Source organism: Pelodiscus sinensis, chromosome 2 (genome assembly GCF_052426305.1).
Source record: "Pelodiscus sinensis isolate ZL-2025 chromosome 2, ASM5242630v1, whole genome shotgun sequence".
NCBI classification, from domain to species: Eukaryota; Metazoa; Chordata; order Testudines; family Trionychidae; genus Pelodiscus; species Pelodiscus sinensis.
In genome coordinates this window covers 265,208,883-265,226,862 of record NC_143053.1, presented here as the reverse complement: position 1 = coordinate 265,226,862, position 17,980 = coordinate 265,208,883, and the positions used below count along the sequence as shown (strand labels likewise).

Sequence of the window (17,980 nt, the reverse complement as noted above, 5' to 3'; positions counted from 1 at the left end):
CAGGACGGCCATTGTAAGCTCAGGGCTCAGGGTCGGGGGTCTCAGTGGACCCCCTTGATTTTCATGCACACCTGCTCCTGGGTGGCCAGGCTGGCAGCTCTCCTGCCCTAGACAGCCACTTTCCTGTGCCTAGTGCGGAGATCGTGGACGAGGTCCACGATGTCCGCACTAGCCCAGGAAGGTGCCCGCCTCTTGCGGTCCAGGGCAAGCTCCCGGGAGCCGCCAGCCTGGTCCCGGGAAGAGGGGGTGGGCTGGGGGACATCGGGTGGGTGGCTCTGTGCCATGCCAGGTGCAGGGTCTGCTGGCTGGGTCCTGGCAGGCTTGCACCTGGCACGGGCACCGTAGCCAGCCCGTGCCCCTTTAAGGGGTCCGGGGCCGGGAGGGGGGCATAGAGTTTCCCTGGTGTTGGCCAGAGTGGCTACCAGGGAAACCTGGGGAGGGCTAGCCTCCCACTAGTTCGAATTAAGGGGCTACACACCGCTTAATTCGAACTAGTAAGTTCGAACTAGGCTTAATCCTCATAAAATGAGGTTTTCCTAGTTCGAACTAAGCGCTCCGCTAGTTCGATTCAAATTCGAACTAGCGGAGCGCTAGTGTAGCGGCTATGAATGTTAGTTCGAACTAACATCCGTTAGTTCGAACTAACATTGTAGTGTAGACATACCCATAGTGAATGCTAGTGAGAAGGTACAAGGTTTAGAAGATAAAATAAAACAAGAACAAGTTAAAAATTCCTTAGATAAGTCAGATGGCTTTAAATCAGGAGGACCTGCTGAAATGCATCTTAGCCCACTCAAGGAGCTGATAGAGGAAGTATCTGAGCATTTAGCTATCATCTTTGAAAAATCATGGAAGACGGGAGAGATTCCAGAAGACTGGCAAAGGGTAAATATAGTGCCATCTATAAAAAGGGATATAAGAATGACCCAGGAAACTACAGACCAGTCAATTTAACTTCTGTGCTAGGGAAGATAATGGAGCAAGTAATTAAGGAATTCATCTGCAAACATCTAGAAAATAAGAAGGTGACAGGTATGAGCCAGCATGGAATTGTAAAGAACAAATCATGTCAAACCAACCTGATAGCTTTCTTTGACAGGATATCAAGCCTTGTGGATAAGGGAGAAGTGGTGGACATGGCATACCTACACTTTAGTAGGGCACAGTATCACATGACCTTTTTAACAATAATCTAGGGAAATGCAGTTTGGCCAATGTACATGGCAGAGGGGCACTGCTCAAACAAATTCTTTCCAGTAACCAAACAGCACACCATCATAATCATCCAGGAACCCACCCCCGCAATCAGCCCCGGTGCCAACTCTGTTCACATACCTACACAAGCGATTTCATCACTTGACCCAATTACATCAGCCACAACATCAGGGGCTCATTTAACTGCACATCCACTAATGTGGTCTATGCAATCAAATGCCAGAAATACACCTCTGCCATGTATATTGGCCAAACTAGACAGTCTCCATGGGAAAGGATTAATGAACACAAATCAGATCTCCGAAAAGGCAACACACAGAAACCCGTTGGAGAACACTTTATCCTGCCCGGGCACTCATTAATGGATCTCAAAGTCACTGTGTTGTTTAAGGCCAATTCCACAAGCCAAATACACAGGGAAGGGCTGGAACTTAACTTCATTTACAAGTTTGGGAGCCATCACAAAGGTATGAATAAAGATGTTACCTGGCTAGCACACTACCTTCCACATCCTAATGACTTAGCCAACCTGACAATGGGTACTAAAGAACAATTTGCACCTTTTCTATCAGCTTCTTGAAACATGAACACTCTAATTCACTATTTTTTCCCCTCTCCCCCCATCCCCTATTTATTTTGGAACTGGACTTTTAATACTCCATTCATCTGAAAAAGTGGGTTGTACTCATGATACCATCTACATGTTTTGTTAGTCTTTAAGGTGCTGCTAGACTATTAGTTGTTTTTTAAGTTTTTCCAATTACAGACTAATGCAGCTACCCCTCTGATACTTTATAGTGACAGACTAAGAGAGTTCTGTTTAGCTTAAGAAAGAAAAGTTTAAGGGATGTCATGATCGATATCTGTATGTACCTACATGGGAAAGAAATACTTTATAGCAGGCTCCTCAGTCTATCAAATACAATTATAATATGATTCAAAGGTTGGAAGTTGAAGCTAGACAAATTCAAACTGGAAATGAGTCATCCATTTTTAACAGGGAGGGTAACTAAATTTAGTAAGGATTTTCTACCACTGGCAATTTTTAAATCGAAATGAGATGTTTTTATAAAAAGACAGACTACAGGAATTAATTCTAAGTTGTCCTATAGCCTGTCTTATGGACACTAAAATAGAAGATCCCAGTGGTCCCTTCCAACTCTGTCATCTACAAATCTAGATATATGAAATTTGAACTTGTACATTTATCTTCTCCACCAACTGAAAAAGAAATAGAGTTTTCTTTGCAAAAGGCATCCTTTATAAAAATTCCATTTCAGAACCACAGAAATGACACCTGGAGATGATTTCTTGGTGTATGAGAAACTCCCATGTGATATATTGTATCCTAATGTTTGTGTTCTGTGTCAGCCACAACCAGGCCAAATATAATACACTGACCTGGTAATCCAACATGAGGAGAAGCGTGCACCGCACACTCACATCACCGGGCCTCTTCACCTGGAAGCCATCAGTCTCCTGGGTAGTGGGAGTTCTATGCCACTGCCAGAGGAGAAAAATACACAGTATTTTACACAAAGTATATCACTAGTTCAACAGTAGGGTTCTGAAATCACACGCTCCCAGTAGGGTTGCCAGGCATCCAGTTTTTAATCAGAATGTTAGGTCAAAAAAATACAGTGGAAGCTTTAGTCAGCAGTGCTGACCCAGCAGTGCAGAGGGGCCAAGGCAGGCTTCCTGTGTGGCTCCCAGAAGTGATAGCATATCCCTTGGGGGTGCGAGGAAGAAAGAGGCAGGCAGCACAGCAGAGCAGGTGCTGGGGGGAACTGGCTTTTTCTATCAGAGGCAGCAGTGCGGGGCATGGAGCAGGTGGATCTGGTGCTCCTGGTGAGCCTGTTTAAAGCCAGCTCCTCGAAGGCACCGGCTCCCACTCCCCTCCCTTTCTGTCTCTGATACAAAGTCAGCAAGGGGTGGGGAGTGCATGTAGCTGATAAGATCAACTGATAACCCATGGCTTATCGGTTAATTGTGTAGTGGACTGCATGTTGATGTACCTGGTGGCTTTTGCTATAGCGAACTAGCCACACTGTACTGGCCAAATAGTCACATGTGGATAGTGTGTTGGACACCACAGTACTACATGTACTCCTGTTGAAAAATGTTTTAATCCATCACACTATGATTTCAGCTCAATTTCTCTATGAATTCTCAGTGTCACCTCCAGGTGGTGTACTAGATGGCAAGGACAAGCTTCAAACATACCAGTGCCACACGACAGAACCAATAGTACAGCCAAAGGTTTTGAAACCCCTCCCCCCTTCTATGCCATTGAGCAAAGTTCCAAAGTGCTCAAATATGCTACCTTTGTGACTCCCCCTTTTGCTGTTGTGACCAGTTAAAAGATATAGGATATCCACATACTTGTAGGCTGCACCCAGCAGCCTGGACTGCCTAATTCCTTCATGGACTTTCAAAATGCCCTTCCCTCAGCTACTGAATGGTTAAAATGCTTCTAGACTAACAGATCTGACTTGAAAAAACTTAAAAAATAACAGTCTTGCAGCACCTTAGAGACTAACCAAATGTGTAGATGGTATCATGAGCTTTCGTGGGCACAACCCACTTCATGATACCATCTACAAATTCTATTAGTCTCTAAGGTGCTGCAAGTTTTTTCAGTTACACACTAACACGGCTACACCTCTGAGACCTGACTTGATCATCTATATATCTTTGGAAAATACCCAGATTAAACAGGTCCCTTTTTTCCGTGGTAAACTAACAGGGATTACTGCAAAGCAATTAAGTTACGTGGAATCATTCAAGAACTGGCTGGAACCAATTAAGGCAAGCTGGCTAATTAAGACACTTGCAAGAAGCCTTTTGTGCAAGAGTTTTTGTGCAAAAACTTCTTGCACAAGAGCACATCCACACCTCAAAGCACATTGCAAAAGCGATGTGCTTTTGCGCAAGAGAGCATCCACACTGCATGGTCACTCTTGCGCAAGAAATCTCTGATGGCCATTCACCAGAAGGGAAAGACTACTTCGAAAAGAGATCTGTCCTGTCCCTAACCCAGCTGGAAAGGCAGCAGAGACTATGAGGCTTATTCTCCTCCCTTTCTCCCATGCAGGCCAATGATGAGGGTGGCTAAATAAATGGCAGGAATGGGAACACCCTTCCTTGTCCCCACGCACACATGCACATAGTCTAGCAGAGTTACCTGGCGTTGCTTGGGTCTTTAACTCATTTTTATGTTTTGGAAAATAAAAGGAAAATATACATGCTTAAAAAAAATCCAATAATTTCAATAAAAGTATAGTGTTGTTTTTATTGCAATTAATTTTTATTTTTGATTTCTTTAAAAAGGGATTGTTAAAGTTTGCCTACATATTTTTCCTAATTTTAAAAAAATAGGAATTCCATCAAGTGTATTTTTCTTCATCCCTATAATCTCTTATCATTTGCCATGCTTTAATAAAAAAGGGCTTTAGTCAATTTGTTTTCTAATAACATTGTCTTCTATGAGCCAGGGGATAGAAATGGTGTCCCTGGCCTCTGTTTGTCAGAGGCTGGAGAAGGATGGCAGGAGACAAATCGCTTGATCATTGTCTTCGGTCCACCCTCCCTGGGGCACCTGGTGCTGGCCACTGTCAGCAGACAGGTTACTGGGCTAGATGGACCTTTGGTCTGACCCAGTACAGCTGTTCTTATGTTCCAGCTGACCCAATCAACCTGTCTCAGTTGGTTCTAGCAGGTCCTTGAATGGCTTCAGGTGTCTTAATTAACCTAGACCAGACTTTTTCATTACCAGGGAAACTTTTTAACTTTGGGGGCAATATATTTGCTTTTTGCTACTTTCTTGTAACCATCTGGCCTGACCCTATTACAATAGCTATATCAATATATATATAATATTTCTAGGAAGGAATTTGCACAGTGATTAATGTAAAAATAAAACATGGCACTTACAATACTATTATTTTTAAGTGAATGCTTAAACTTTTAAGTATTTCTCTTGATTAGCCAATATATCATGTAAATTTCTTCATCCAGAAATCATAGTAAAGATGAAAGACCCACACTGACTGAATCCTCATAAGAGGGAATCAGACTGAGCATCAATAAAATTTCAATAGCAATGTTGTCTTTTTCAAAGCCAGGGCTTTGTTGCTTGTGATGCCAGATTGATGATTATTTAAACACTACAGTCACAAAACACTACCTCTTTCATATCACTAATAGCGAACATATATCATCACACCTTACTCGCTGTTCCCAACATGGTAATCTGAGAATACACTTCTGAGGCCATTAACATTCCAGCAAGAAAGAGGTCATGAAAATAAACATGGGAGGAAGAATTAAGAGTGTACAAAGTTGTTGAGCTACAGTAGCAGCAAGCTTGTGTGGCATGGTTGCATGACCCTCCTACCTCCACCAGATGATTGTCAGGTCCATAAAGATCTTTGTCCAGCTCAATGACCAAACTTTTAAAAAATGAGGAAAACTTCCGCTTCTGTTTGCTGAGCTGTAAAATCAGAAAACAGAGAAATTTCCAAGCACACACCTCATCCTGGATTTACTAGTAACCTTGTGTGATCTCCCTCTTTGGAACACGAATTCCCAGTCTCCTGCCTCAGAGTGGTCAGTTAGAGGAAGGTGCAATAAACCTGATAGTGAGCAACTATGGAATAACCTGCACATGGGGGAAGATTCCCCCTAAACCTGTCAGAAAACCTTAGCTTGTACCATGGAGAAAAACAGTTTATCCAATCTATTGTAAGGTTGGATACTCTTTTTCAGATTTAAAAAAAATAAATAAATAAAGCACAAGGCCTCAAACTTGTGGCTGGGTGCACCACAGGTTAACCACACAGTACAAAAATATTTCCTTTTGTCATATTTAAATGTTGCCATTTTAATGCATTGCTGGTCACCATGTCTGAGTCTCATCCTGTCCCTGCCAGAAACATGCCATGGTTTGACAGTTGCCATGAAACATCTGCTGCTTATCATACTAATCATGATTGTTTCACTATTACCTACTCCACACATTTGCTAGTGTTTTCCACCTGTTGTCTCTCATCACATCTTAGACTGCAAGTTCTTTAGGAACAGGGACTCTGACTGAAAGCATCCATATATTCACAACCTACACACTACTGTAGTAATCTTTGTACAGAATATGTTCTGTGAAGAATCATTTGAAAATTAATAACTGGCAGGTGATACAATGGTGAAATGTATTTAACCACATATATTTAAAATTATGAAGTCTCCTTGTACGAAGATCTCACATTTTCAAAACCATGCTGCCATGACTAGGCAAAAGTTGTTAAACAGGTCAATCTAAACAGAGGAATGAGTGTTCATCTAAATGTGTATATTAGGGCTGTCAAGTGATTAAAAAAATTTAATCACAATTAATCACGTGATTAAAAAATTTAATTGCACGCACCTTCCCTTTGAAATGCCCTGGTGGCGTTTCAATGGGGCAGCATTGCTGAAGCCCAGGATCAGCTGGTGCACTCCAGCAGCTCCCTGGCTCTGCTGGTGACATTTCCAAGTGTCAAGTGTGATGGCACATTAGGAGTCTGGGATCAGCTGGGCAGTCCAGCTGATTCCCGGCTCTGCTGTTGTAAAGCCCCTTTGAAGTGCCGGAGCAGCACTTCAATGGGACTTTGCTGGGCACTCCAGCTCATCCCCAGCTCCACATTGCAAAGCCCCTTTGAAGTGCTAGAGCAACATTTCAAAAGGGCAGCGCAGCATTAACACCTGTGTTAAAAAAAATTAACATCCTGTCCTGCCTTAACCTCAGGCATTAATGTAGGTCAATTGACAGCCCTAGTGTATATACATAGTAAACACGGTCATCAGGACAGTAAAGGGGAAATAGCAAATCTGCATTTCAGAATAAAGAGGTGAAAAGAAAGAGCTTGGAGCCTCCTTCAGCACCAGCTCCAGGTCACCTTCTTTACTCTTTGAATAAACTTTGCTTGGAAGAATAATCTTCAGAGGGAGCCAATTCAACGGGTGACTGGACTATAAACGTGAGAGGCAAAACACCCCAAATATCACTCTTCTATTTAGGAAAAGAAAAGGAACCAGCCTTTTGACTTTCAAGGGAGATCCTAACCTAAGAAAGTGGTCAGCCATGTTGTTGGGAACATGTGGTAAGGATGTTACATTGAACCAACTCAAAGTTTGTTCCGTTTTTAAACTAAGGCCTGGAAGTAAGCCACCAGGTGTGGAAAAGCACATGGTTTGGATAGAAACATACCTACAGTGAGGATCTATTAATGGAGATTCTCTATGTCCTAGTAAAGAGGAAAGGAGGAAAAATGATAAAATACACCTATGATCTGATCAGAAACAGCCAAATGAAAAAAGAGTCCCATTCAATCACAGCTAAAAAGTGACAAGGTGCTTATCATATATATAGTAACCCAATGTCTGTGACTCTGTAATGCTGAAATGCTGGCTGTGGCACTCAGTTGACTTCTGCGCTGCTCAGCGGGGCCGCTGCGCAGGAGCAAGCAGCGCAAGCGGCTGTTTGGGGCCCACGCTCCCCATGCAGCACAGGGGTGGGGCAGTGATGTACACGTCCGGGGGTGGGGCCTGGATGGGGGTGCTGCATGGGGAGCGCAGGGCCCAAACGGCCGCTGGTGCTGCTTGCTCCCGTGCGGCGGCCCGGCTGAGTGGCACAGAAGTCAGCCGAGCGCCATGGCAGGAGGCAGCAGTGCTGCCCAGAGGGAACAGCCAGGGGGCGGGGACAGGAAAGGGCTCCAGATTCAAAAGGAGGAAAGCAGAGCGGACACGGAGGAGACAGAGAGGAGGTGGAGGACAGCGAGAGAGAGAGAGAGAGAGAGAGACACACAGAGAGAGAGGTGGGAGGGGAGAAGAGAAAGAGAGAGAGGAGAGAGAGGCAGGAGACGGACGAGAGCTGAGAGAGAGAGAGGGTGAGGCAGTAGAAGGAGAAGAGAGAGAGAGGCCGTTTGTGTTGCTTGCTCCTGCACGGCACAAAAGTCAGCTGAGCGCCACGGCGGGAGGTGAAGGGGCGGGGCAGTGACGTACACGCCCAGGGGGCGGGGCCTGGACGAGCGTGCAACCCCGAGGGAGACAGAGGAGAGTCGAGAGAGAGTGTGAGGCGGGAGGGGGGGAAGAGAAAGAGAGAGACTGAGGGAGAGGTAGAAGGCGGAGGAGAGCTGAGAGAGGGGGGGGAGACAGGAGAAGGAAAGAGAGAGAGACATGGAGCGAGAGACCAGAGGCTCAGGAGAGAAGACCGAAGTGGAGGAGAGACCTGAAAATCCCATCTTATGACGGGCTAATTGGCTAGTATACCAATAAAAGTGCTCTTATATACCAATGCTAGAAATCGAAAGAGTAAAATGGGTGAATTAGACTGCCTCGTATTAAATGAAGATATAGCTATAATAGGTATTACAGAAATTTGGTGGAATGATAATGAATGGAACACAGTAATACCAGGATCCAAATATATAAGAAGGTCAAAATATGTTCTGGTGTGGGAGTAGTACTATATATGAAAGAAGTACGATATGTGAAAGAAAGTACAAAATCAAATGAAGTAAAAATCTTAAATGAACCAAACTGTACCATAAAAACCTTTATAGACAGTAATTTCAAGCTCTAAAATAGTCTTACTAACCACCTCATAAAGATGGTGATTGTGACTGTGAAATGCTCAGAGAGGTTAGAGAGGCTATTCAAATAAAAACCTCAGTAATAATGGGGGGATTCTAACTATCCCCATATTGACTGGATATGCATCACCCCAGGACAAGATGCAGAGATAAATTTTGTTGACATCTTAAATGACTGCTTCTTGGAACAGCTGGTTCTGGAACCTACAAAAGGGGAGGCAATTCTGGATTTTTGTCGTAAGTGGAGCACAGGACCTGGTCCAAGAGGTCAATATAGCTAGACTGGTTGGTAATAGTAACTGTAATATAATTAAAGGAAAAACTATGTAGCACTTTAAAGCCTAACAAGATGGTTTAATAGGTGATGAGATTTCGTGGGCCAGACCCACTTCCTCAGATCATATTCTGGAAGAGAATTGGCATGACCATATATACCAAAGGAATACAATGAAAAAAGCGAACACATCTGATTTGTCAGTTTAATAATGTGTTCACTTTTTTCATTGTATTCCTTTGGTATATATGGTCATGCCAATTCTCTTCCAGAATGTGATCTGAGGAAGTGGGTCTGGCCCACGAAATCTCAACACCTATTAAACCATCTTGTTAGTCTTTAAAGTGCTATATAGTTTTTCCTTTTTTTTAAGCAAGATCAGACTAACACGGCTACCTCTCTATTACTATATAATATAATTAAACATCCATGTGGCAGAGAAAGTACCACAGCAGCCCAACACTGTAGCATTTAATTTCAGAAAGGCGAACTACATAAAAATGAAGTTAAACAGAAATTAAAAGGTACTGCACAGCACTGAAAGTGGAAATCTCTGCAAGCTGCATGAAAACTTGTAAAGACACCATAATAGACGTTCAACTTTGATGTATGCCCCAAATTAAAAAACATAAGAGAACCACCAAAGTGCCACCATGGATAAACACAAGATAAAAGAAGCATCAAGAGACAAAAAAACATCGTTTAGAAAGTGAAAGTTAAATCGTAGTGAGAAAAAGAGAACAGAGCATAAACTCTGGCAAATTAAGAGTAAAAATATATTTAGGAAGGAAAAAAATGAAGAACAGCTAGCCAAAGACTCAGAAAGTAACAGCTATTTTTTAAAGTACATCATAAGCAGGAATCCTGCTAAATAACCAGCGGGCCACTGGATGATCACAGAACCCTAGAAGAACAGGTTTAGAAGAGACATCAGGAGGTCATTTAGTCCACCTTCCTGCTTGAAGAAGGACCAACCCCATGATGCTAAAGGAGAGCTCAAGGACGATAAAGCCATTTCTGAGAAACTAAATGAGTTATTTGCATCAGTCTTCCTGGCTGAGGATGTGAGGGAGATTCCCACACCTCAGCCATTCTTTGTAGGTGACAAATCTGAGGAATTGTCCCAGGCTGAGGTGTCATTAGAGATGGTTGTGGAACAAATAGATAAATTAAACAGTAATAAGCCACTAGAACCAGATGGTATTCACCCAAGGGTTCTGAAGGAACTCAAATGTGAAATTGCAGAACAATTACCTGTACAGGCAGTCCCCGGGTTACGTACAAGATAGGGACTGTAGGTTTGTTCTTAAGTTGAATCTGTATGTAAGTTGGAACTGGCGTCCAGATTCAGCCGCTGCTGAAACTGACCGCCAGTTCTGACTTACATACAGAATCAACTTAAGAACGCCAAGCGTCCCCAAGTCAGCTGCTGCTGAAACTGATCAGCAGCTGATTCCAGGAAGCCCGGAGCAGAGCAACTCTGCCTCGGGCTTCCTGTAGTCAGCGCTGGTCAGTTTCAGCAGAAGCTGACTTGGGGACGCCTGGGGCAGAGCAGCTGGGGTGCTGCTGGGTTGCTCCAGTAGCGCCGCTCCTCGGTGCTACTGGACCAACCCAGCAGCACCCCATCTGCTCTGCCCCAGGCGTCCTGATTCAGCCGCTGCTGAAACTGACCAGCAGCGGCTGAATCAGGACCTGGGGCAGAGCAGCTGGGGTGCTGCCGGGTTGGTCCAGTAGTGCCCAGAGCGGCGCTGCAGGACCAATCGGCAGCGCCCCCGCTGCTCTACCCCAGGGTCCAAAACAAAAGCCTTGTCTGCTGGGGGGGGGGCACACTAGCTGCGCCCCCCCCCCCCAGCAGACCAGGGACACGGGGAGCAGAGCCGCAGCGGCAGCGGGGTGCCGCGCCTCTGAGGCTTTGCTCTGGCAAAACCTCAGAGGCGCGGGGAACCACCACTGCTGCCGCTTCAGTCCCGGTGCCTGTGGTCTGCTGGGGGCGGTCCCCAGCAGACCACAGGCACCCAGACTGAAGCCGCAGCCGCGGGGGGGTCCCGCGCCTCTGAGGCTTTGCCAGAGCAAAGATCACAGGCAAAGACCACAGGCACCCACACTGAAGCGGCAGCAGCGGCGGTTCCCCGCGCTTCTGAGGCTTTGCTCTGGCAAAGCCTCAGAAGCGCGGGAACTCGCCCGGTGCCCCTGGTCTGCTGGAGACGGTCTCCAGAAGACCAGGGGCACCGGAGCAGCTTACGAACGGGGCTTTCTTGCCCCGACCTCCGGGGCGAGAAAGCCCCGTTCGTAAGTGCGGATCCGACATAAGTCGGATCCGCGTAAGTCGGGGACTGCCTGTAGTCTGAAACCTATCATTTAAATCAGTTTCTATATCAAATGAATGGAAGATAGCTATTGTGACGCCAATTTTTAAAAAGGGCTCTGGAGAAGATCCCAGCAATTTACCCAGTAAATCTGACTTCAGTACTGGCTAAACTGGATGAAACTAGAGTAAAGAACAAAATTGTCAGACATATCAATGAGTCTTCTCCAACAAATTATGATGAACATGGTTTTTGAAAAGGAAATCACGTTTGATAAATTTACTTCATTTCTTTCAGGGGGTTGACACGCATGTGGGCACGGGATCCTGTGGATATAGTGTACTTAGATTTTCAGAAAGCCTTTGGAAAGATCCTTCACCAAAGGTTTTTAAGCAAAATAAGCTGTCATGGGGCAAGCGGGAAGATCGTCCCATGGTTTGGTAGTTGGTTAAAAGATAGGAAAGAAAGGGTAGGAATTAATGGTTGGTTTTCAAAATGGAGAGAGGTAAATAGTGGTATCTCCCGGGGGTCCATACTCAGACCAATCCTATTTAACATATTCATAAATGATCTGGAAAAGGGAGTAAACAATGACGTGGCAAAATTTGCAGAAAATAAACTACTTAAGACAGTTAAGTACCAGCCAGCCTGTGAAGAGTTACAAAAGGGTCTCATAAAACTGGATTACTGGGGCACAAAATGGCAGATGAAATTTAATACTGCTAAATGCAAAGCAGTGCACATTGGAAAGTATAATCCCAACTACACATATAAAATGATGGGGTCTAAATTAGTTGTTCCCTCTCAGGAAAGGGATTTTGGGATCTTTGTAGATAGTTCTCTGAAAACTTCCACCCAGTGTGGAGCAGCAGTCAGAAAAGTGAACTGAATGTTTGGAATCATTAAGAAAGGGATAGAGAAGATAGAAAATACTATATTGCCTCTGTATAAATCCATGGTACAGCCACATCTTCACTACTGCATGAATATGTGATGGCCCCATCTCAAAAAAGAAACTCTGAAATTGGAAAAGGTTCAGAAAAAGGGAGCAAAAATTACTGGGGTACTGAACAGCTTCTGTAGGAAGATAAATTAATAAAACTGGGACTATTCATCTTGGAAAAGAGACAACTAAGGGCAGGATACAATACAGGTCTATACAATCATGACTGGTGTACAGCCAGTAGGCGTTATTTACTCCTCATAACACAATGAGGGGTCATCAAATAAATTAATAGGCAACGCTAAACAAACAAAAGGAAGCATTTCTTCACAGAACGGACAGTCAACCAATAGAACTGAGGGATAGCTCAGTGGTTTGAGCTAAACCCAGGGTTGTGACTTCAATCCTTGTGGAGGCCAGTTAGGGATTTGGGGCAAAAATTCATCAGGGGTGGTAGTTGGTCCTGCTGTGAAGGCAGGGGACTGGACTCGATGACCTTTCAAGGTTCCTTCCAGTTCTAGGAGATAGGCAATCTCCATTATTAAAATTATTAAAACTCTTTGCCAGAGGATATTGGGAAGGCCAAGATTAGAACTGGATTAAAAAAAAGACCTAGATAAATTAACGGATAGTAAATCCATCATTAGCTATCAGCCAGGAAGGGCAGGGATCATGTCCCTAGCCTCTCTGCCAGAAGCTGGGAAGGGGTGACAGGGAATGGATCACTTGATTGCTAACTGATCTGTTCACTCCCTCTGGGGCCACTGTTGGAAGACAGGACATTGTGCTAGGTGGACCTTTGGTCTGACCCAGTATAGCCATTCTTATATTCTCATTTTTTCAGTTACAGAAAGTGTTTTACCTTAATTTCTTTTGTAACCATTTCTGAAAATAATAACTAATACTTTATTTTGCTCATAATGCCATCTTTTATTAATAAGCTTGATTTTTTTCTTTTAAACCAGTTCAGTGTTGTGTTGAACTGTTTGGTAATTCCAATTAAAGTAGCAAGTTGTTGAATATTGACCCTTTACAGGAACAATGGACCTTTAACATTTGAACCTTCCACGAAAGGGCTGGATAGCGCAGAATACATGTCTGAAGAAAATTCAGGTCTGGGAGTGTGGTGGGGTCACCCTGCAAGTAGTAACCAAGGCTGGTGGAAGCCAGAGTGTGAATGGGGTTGTCTGGTAGGATGCTGGGGTCAAAGCTGCTGGACCAGGGTTGCAGCTATACACAGACATGGAACCTGCATGCTTTTAGACTGTTTGCATGCACCCAAACAGGCAAGGAACAATAACAGCAAAACACTTAGGCTATGTCTACGCTGGCAGGTTCTTGCGCAAGAACATCTTGCACATGGGTTCTTGTGCAAGAACTCTTGCGCAAGAACATGTCCATGCTGCCATGTGCTTTTGTGCAAGAACATCCGTGGCAGTGTGGATGCCCTCTTGAGCAAGAATGCTCTGATGGCCATTTTCTCCATAGGGCTTTCTTGCGCAAGAAACCCCTGTCGTGCGTCCACACTGCCCTCTTGCGCAAGAGAGCTTACACTTGTTAGAAAAGAGCGTAGCTCTTGCACAAGAATCCCTCTCTTACCACGCTTTACTGTAAATCTTCTTGCACAAGAGCGGGTGGGCAGTGTGGCTGCTCTGCAGAAGAACAGCCATTCTTGCGCAAGAACCCGCCAGTGTAGACATAGACTAAGAGTTACCCAAAGTTTCACGGCAGGCAGTGACAACCCCTCCCTGGTCTGGATTGCATCCTAGAATATGACAGACTGTCTTTACTATACATATGAGTGCTGCTCTTAGCAGAAAGGGTCTAAAATCCTGACTCGAAGCATTGGACATTACTGCAATAAAAATTATAATCCTGTTCCAACCTGGTTCTGACCCACTACATATGCTATCTTACACTTCCTATGAACATGTATCATTCTAATCCACTTCTTCCCCTTCTAGCTTACCCCACCTAACAATGAAGCCTGTCCTGCTCAGGGCACACCATCTGGAAACACTGAAGCTTAGACTTCCCCAGATGTGACCTGTCCCATAAGGTATGGCCCAAATCCAACTTATGCCTAAAAATGGAGTGAATTTGACCCCAGTGCAGTCCTTACCCCATCTTCTTCCCCTCTTTCTTTTCTTCTGTCAGTATCATGCCCACTCTCCTCCCTTTTTGCCCACATGCCACAGAATCGCATTTATACTGGTGCTTCTGCTAGATATTAATGCTTCCACAGCAGCAATGGCCCTCCCACTCTTACATGGAGACATCCTTTCTTACACTGGCATTCTCTGCGACAGCCCAACATCCTAGAGAACACAACGGGAACTTACAGATCCTTCTGAACTCTAACGCAGAGAGAAATGTAACTAAGTCTTACATCATCCAAGAGCTTCCCTTCCACTCGCAGCTCCCAGGATGCAATGCTGCCATCAGAGTCATCAGCATCTGACTTTGCAGGGTTGAAGGTGTTGGAGATGTAAAGCCTCAATTTCCGTTTTTGCTGTTAAATAAACAAAAATAGAAAATTACAGGCAAAGGGCATATTCGGGGCATGTGGCAACCCTGGATACAGATGTATCTAAGTATTTATATGACTTCCTATCACTGTAGACTCTGAGTGCTCAGTGGAATTGCACCAGCTTATTTCAGGTCTACATTTGTTCCTGGGTATATAACAGGGATGTAAGCAACTAGATGAGTAGTCTACTATTCTACTAGTCGTTTCTTTCCCCCATTGCCACCTCTATTAGAGGGGAGAAGCAGGAGCCAATGCTGGGGGGGAGGGGGGAGAGGGAGAGAAGGAGGCAAAGGCGCAGAGGGGAACTGGGCGCAAGCCAAAACTCAGCTGTCCCAGCTTATGCCTGATCCCAGAGCCTGAACCTCTGCTGCCCAGCTCTTACTACATTTAAAAAGCAGAGCTGCAGCAGGGTTAGCTCCTGGGCTGGAAGCTAACCCTGCCGTGGCTCTGCAGTTTCCCCCCTTATCAACTAATCAAGTAAGCAATGGAAATTCCATCAACTACTTGATTAGTCAATTAAACACAATTTAACATCCTTAGTATATAACAAAACTTACGGAAATGCTGGGCCTCAAAATTCCGCTCATAAACCAAGGAAGAAAGAAGGGTACTGTGCACACCACCCAGCAGTGGAAACTATGCCCTTCTGTTTTTACAGACTTTTTGAAAACTATTTATTGTAAAAAGATTAACACAGAAGCATTAAAACAATCACATTTTGCCTCTCAGTTCCAGACTCTGTTGTTGAGTATACAAAGGGTATGTCTAGACTACATCCCTCTGTCGCTAGAGGGATGCAAATTAGACATACCAAAATTGCTAATGAAGTGGGGATTTAAATATCCCACACTTCATTAGAATAAAAATGGTCGCCGCTTTTTGCTGCCGCGGCACTTTGCCAACAACAAGCAGCAGTCTAGATGGGGATCGGTCAACAAGGAAAGCCTTTTCCAACCGATCCTGTAAACCTCGTTCCATGAGGCACATAAGGGATCAGTCGGAAAAGGCTTTCCTTGTAGACCGACCCCCGTCTAGACTGCCGCTTGTTGTTGGCAAAGTGCTGCGGCAGCAAAAAGCAGCGACCGTTTTTATTCTAATGAAGTGTGGGATATTTAAATCCCCACTTCATTAGCAATTTTGGTATGTCTAATTTACATCCCTCTGGCGACAGAGGGATGTAGTCTAGACATACCCAAAGGCAAAGCTCTTGCCATATTAATGTCCTTCATGGATGACTCAATCCAGATTTTTATATTGCGGGGGTGGCCAAACTGTGGCTCACAAGCCACATGCAACCCACAGCTAAAGCATGGCACATGTAACCCCCTACACTAGAGCACCCCTCCCCCCACCAATTCTCCACCTACAGACTTTGTGGAGGAATTCAGGTCTTCTGCCAGAGACAACTAGAATCTGCTGAGAGAGAGGAGGCCCAAATTAAAGGTTTTTCCCAAAAAAAACTTTAGTCACACCTTTACTCTTACCCTCTATGGGTCTTCCTGCAACTCCCAGAGATTTGCTGTAGCTTCTCACCATGGTCTCAGCTCAGAATTTGCCAGATGCAGCTGCTTCCATATAGGGAGGGGGCCCAGTGGTACCATGTGATGGAAAGTGGCTAGCAAATTCTGGCAAAAATCTGGGGGAGCTTATGAACCCATAAGCTCCCTGCATGGTCTCTGGCTCTGCCCATCAGGAAGGGGTGGTCTCAGGGAACGCCAGCCAGGGTTCAGGGCTACAGCAAGAGTGGTGTTGAAACTCCAAGAACCCTAGCTTCCCATAGGGCTGAAGCCCTGAGCCCCTCCATGCACCTCCTGTTGGGCTGAAGACCTGAGACCCTCTCTCTATAACCTCACTACTCTGCTCCAAGCCCTGAGATGCATGCCTTGGCTCTTGAACTTTTGAAGACTGTTGTATGTGGCACAGAGGCTCAGTAAGTTTGGATACCTCTGTTATACTGGCACACATTTTTGAAGTATCTGAACTTGAAACTAGATGCACTAGCAGTTCCACCCCACTCACCATATTTCCCTATCCTGCATAGCTTTACTTGTATGGTCTACCCACACACTACTCTATCTCCTGCACAAGCTGCTGCCAGTCCAAATGGCCCGTATATCACATGCACTCCAGGATCCCCATCACATTCCTCTACTCCCAGCACAGCTATTTCCCCCATCTCTCCAGTGCTTGGATCACTCATAATATTCTTTTGGCTACCAGTGTGGTATACTCCTAGGTATGAAACACACAAGCTGCTTTAGTAAACTATCAGACCTTACAATAGTAAAAGAGACAAGCTGAAGAAGAGCTCTGTGTAGCTCACAAGCTTGTTTCTGTCACTAGTGGCTGTTCCAGTAAAAGATATTAGCTCACCCACCTAGTCTCTGTAATAACTACAGAGTACTCTGTAGCTACAATTACTCTGCATACAGACTTTATAATCTCCATAAATATCATACATTCTGGTCTCATGCTCATCTGAAGAAGTGGGTTTTGCCCAGGAAAGTTCATGATGCTATCTATATTACTATATTATTAGTCTCTGAGATGCCACGGGGCTACTCTTTGTTTTTTAAAGTTATAGACTAACACAGCTACCCCTCTGATACCTTATTGGATGACTCACAAACCCACATCACTGTTTGACCTGCCCCACACTCAATAATTCTTCCTGCAAGGCTCATTAACTATTCCAACTTATCATGACTCAAACTGACCTTCTTATTTGACTTCTTAAACCCTCTCCACTTACTTGATTACCATGGATAACATCAGCATCTTCCCAGTTACCCTGACTTGCAACCTGGAGGCTTTCTTCAACTCCTTCCTCTCATTTTCAGGCTGTATCCAAATACGTCTGTTTCTTCTTCCTTCCTCAATGTAACAAAAATTTGACCCTTCATCTCCAATGACATGGTCCAAAGAGCCACTTGTTTATGCCCTGCTGTTTCTCTCTCTTTGCTGCTAGTTTTTCCACTCTGATGTCTAGGATATCTAAATTGCCCACTCGAGTCCATTCAAAATAAGACAGGTACAATTATCTTTCATCACCATCAACTAGACTACATGCCACCTCTTTTTGTA

General features: G+C 44.5%; 1 protein-coding gene across 21 annotated transcripts in view; it reads right to left on the bottom strand.

The window, feature by feature from the left end:
• Positions 1-17,980, bottom strand: part of SMARCD3 (SWI/SNF related BAF chromatin remodeling complex subunit D3) — a 289,042-nt gene that overhangs the window by 74,462 nt on the left and 196,600 nt on the right. For all 21 annotated transcript variants that reach the window (XR_016348994.1, XM_089776877.1, XM_089776882.1 and 18 more), the window contains 3 exons: positions 14,756-14,878; positions 5,612-5,707; positions 2,617-2,718 (listed from right to left, as the gene is read on the bottom strand). Coding sequence is in view for 20 of the 21 variants with exons in the window: in XM_089776877.1 (XP_089633003.1) it covers positions 2,617-2,718; positions 5,612-5,707; positions 14,756-14,878 (321 nt within the window). In the remaining variant the exon portion in view is untranslated. The remainder of the gene's footprint in view (positions 1-2,616; positions 2,719-5,611; positions 5,708-14,755; positions 14,879-17,980) is intronic.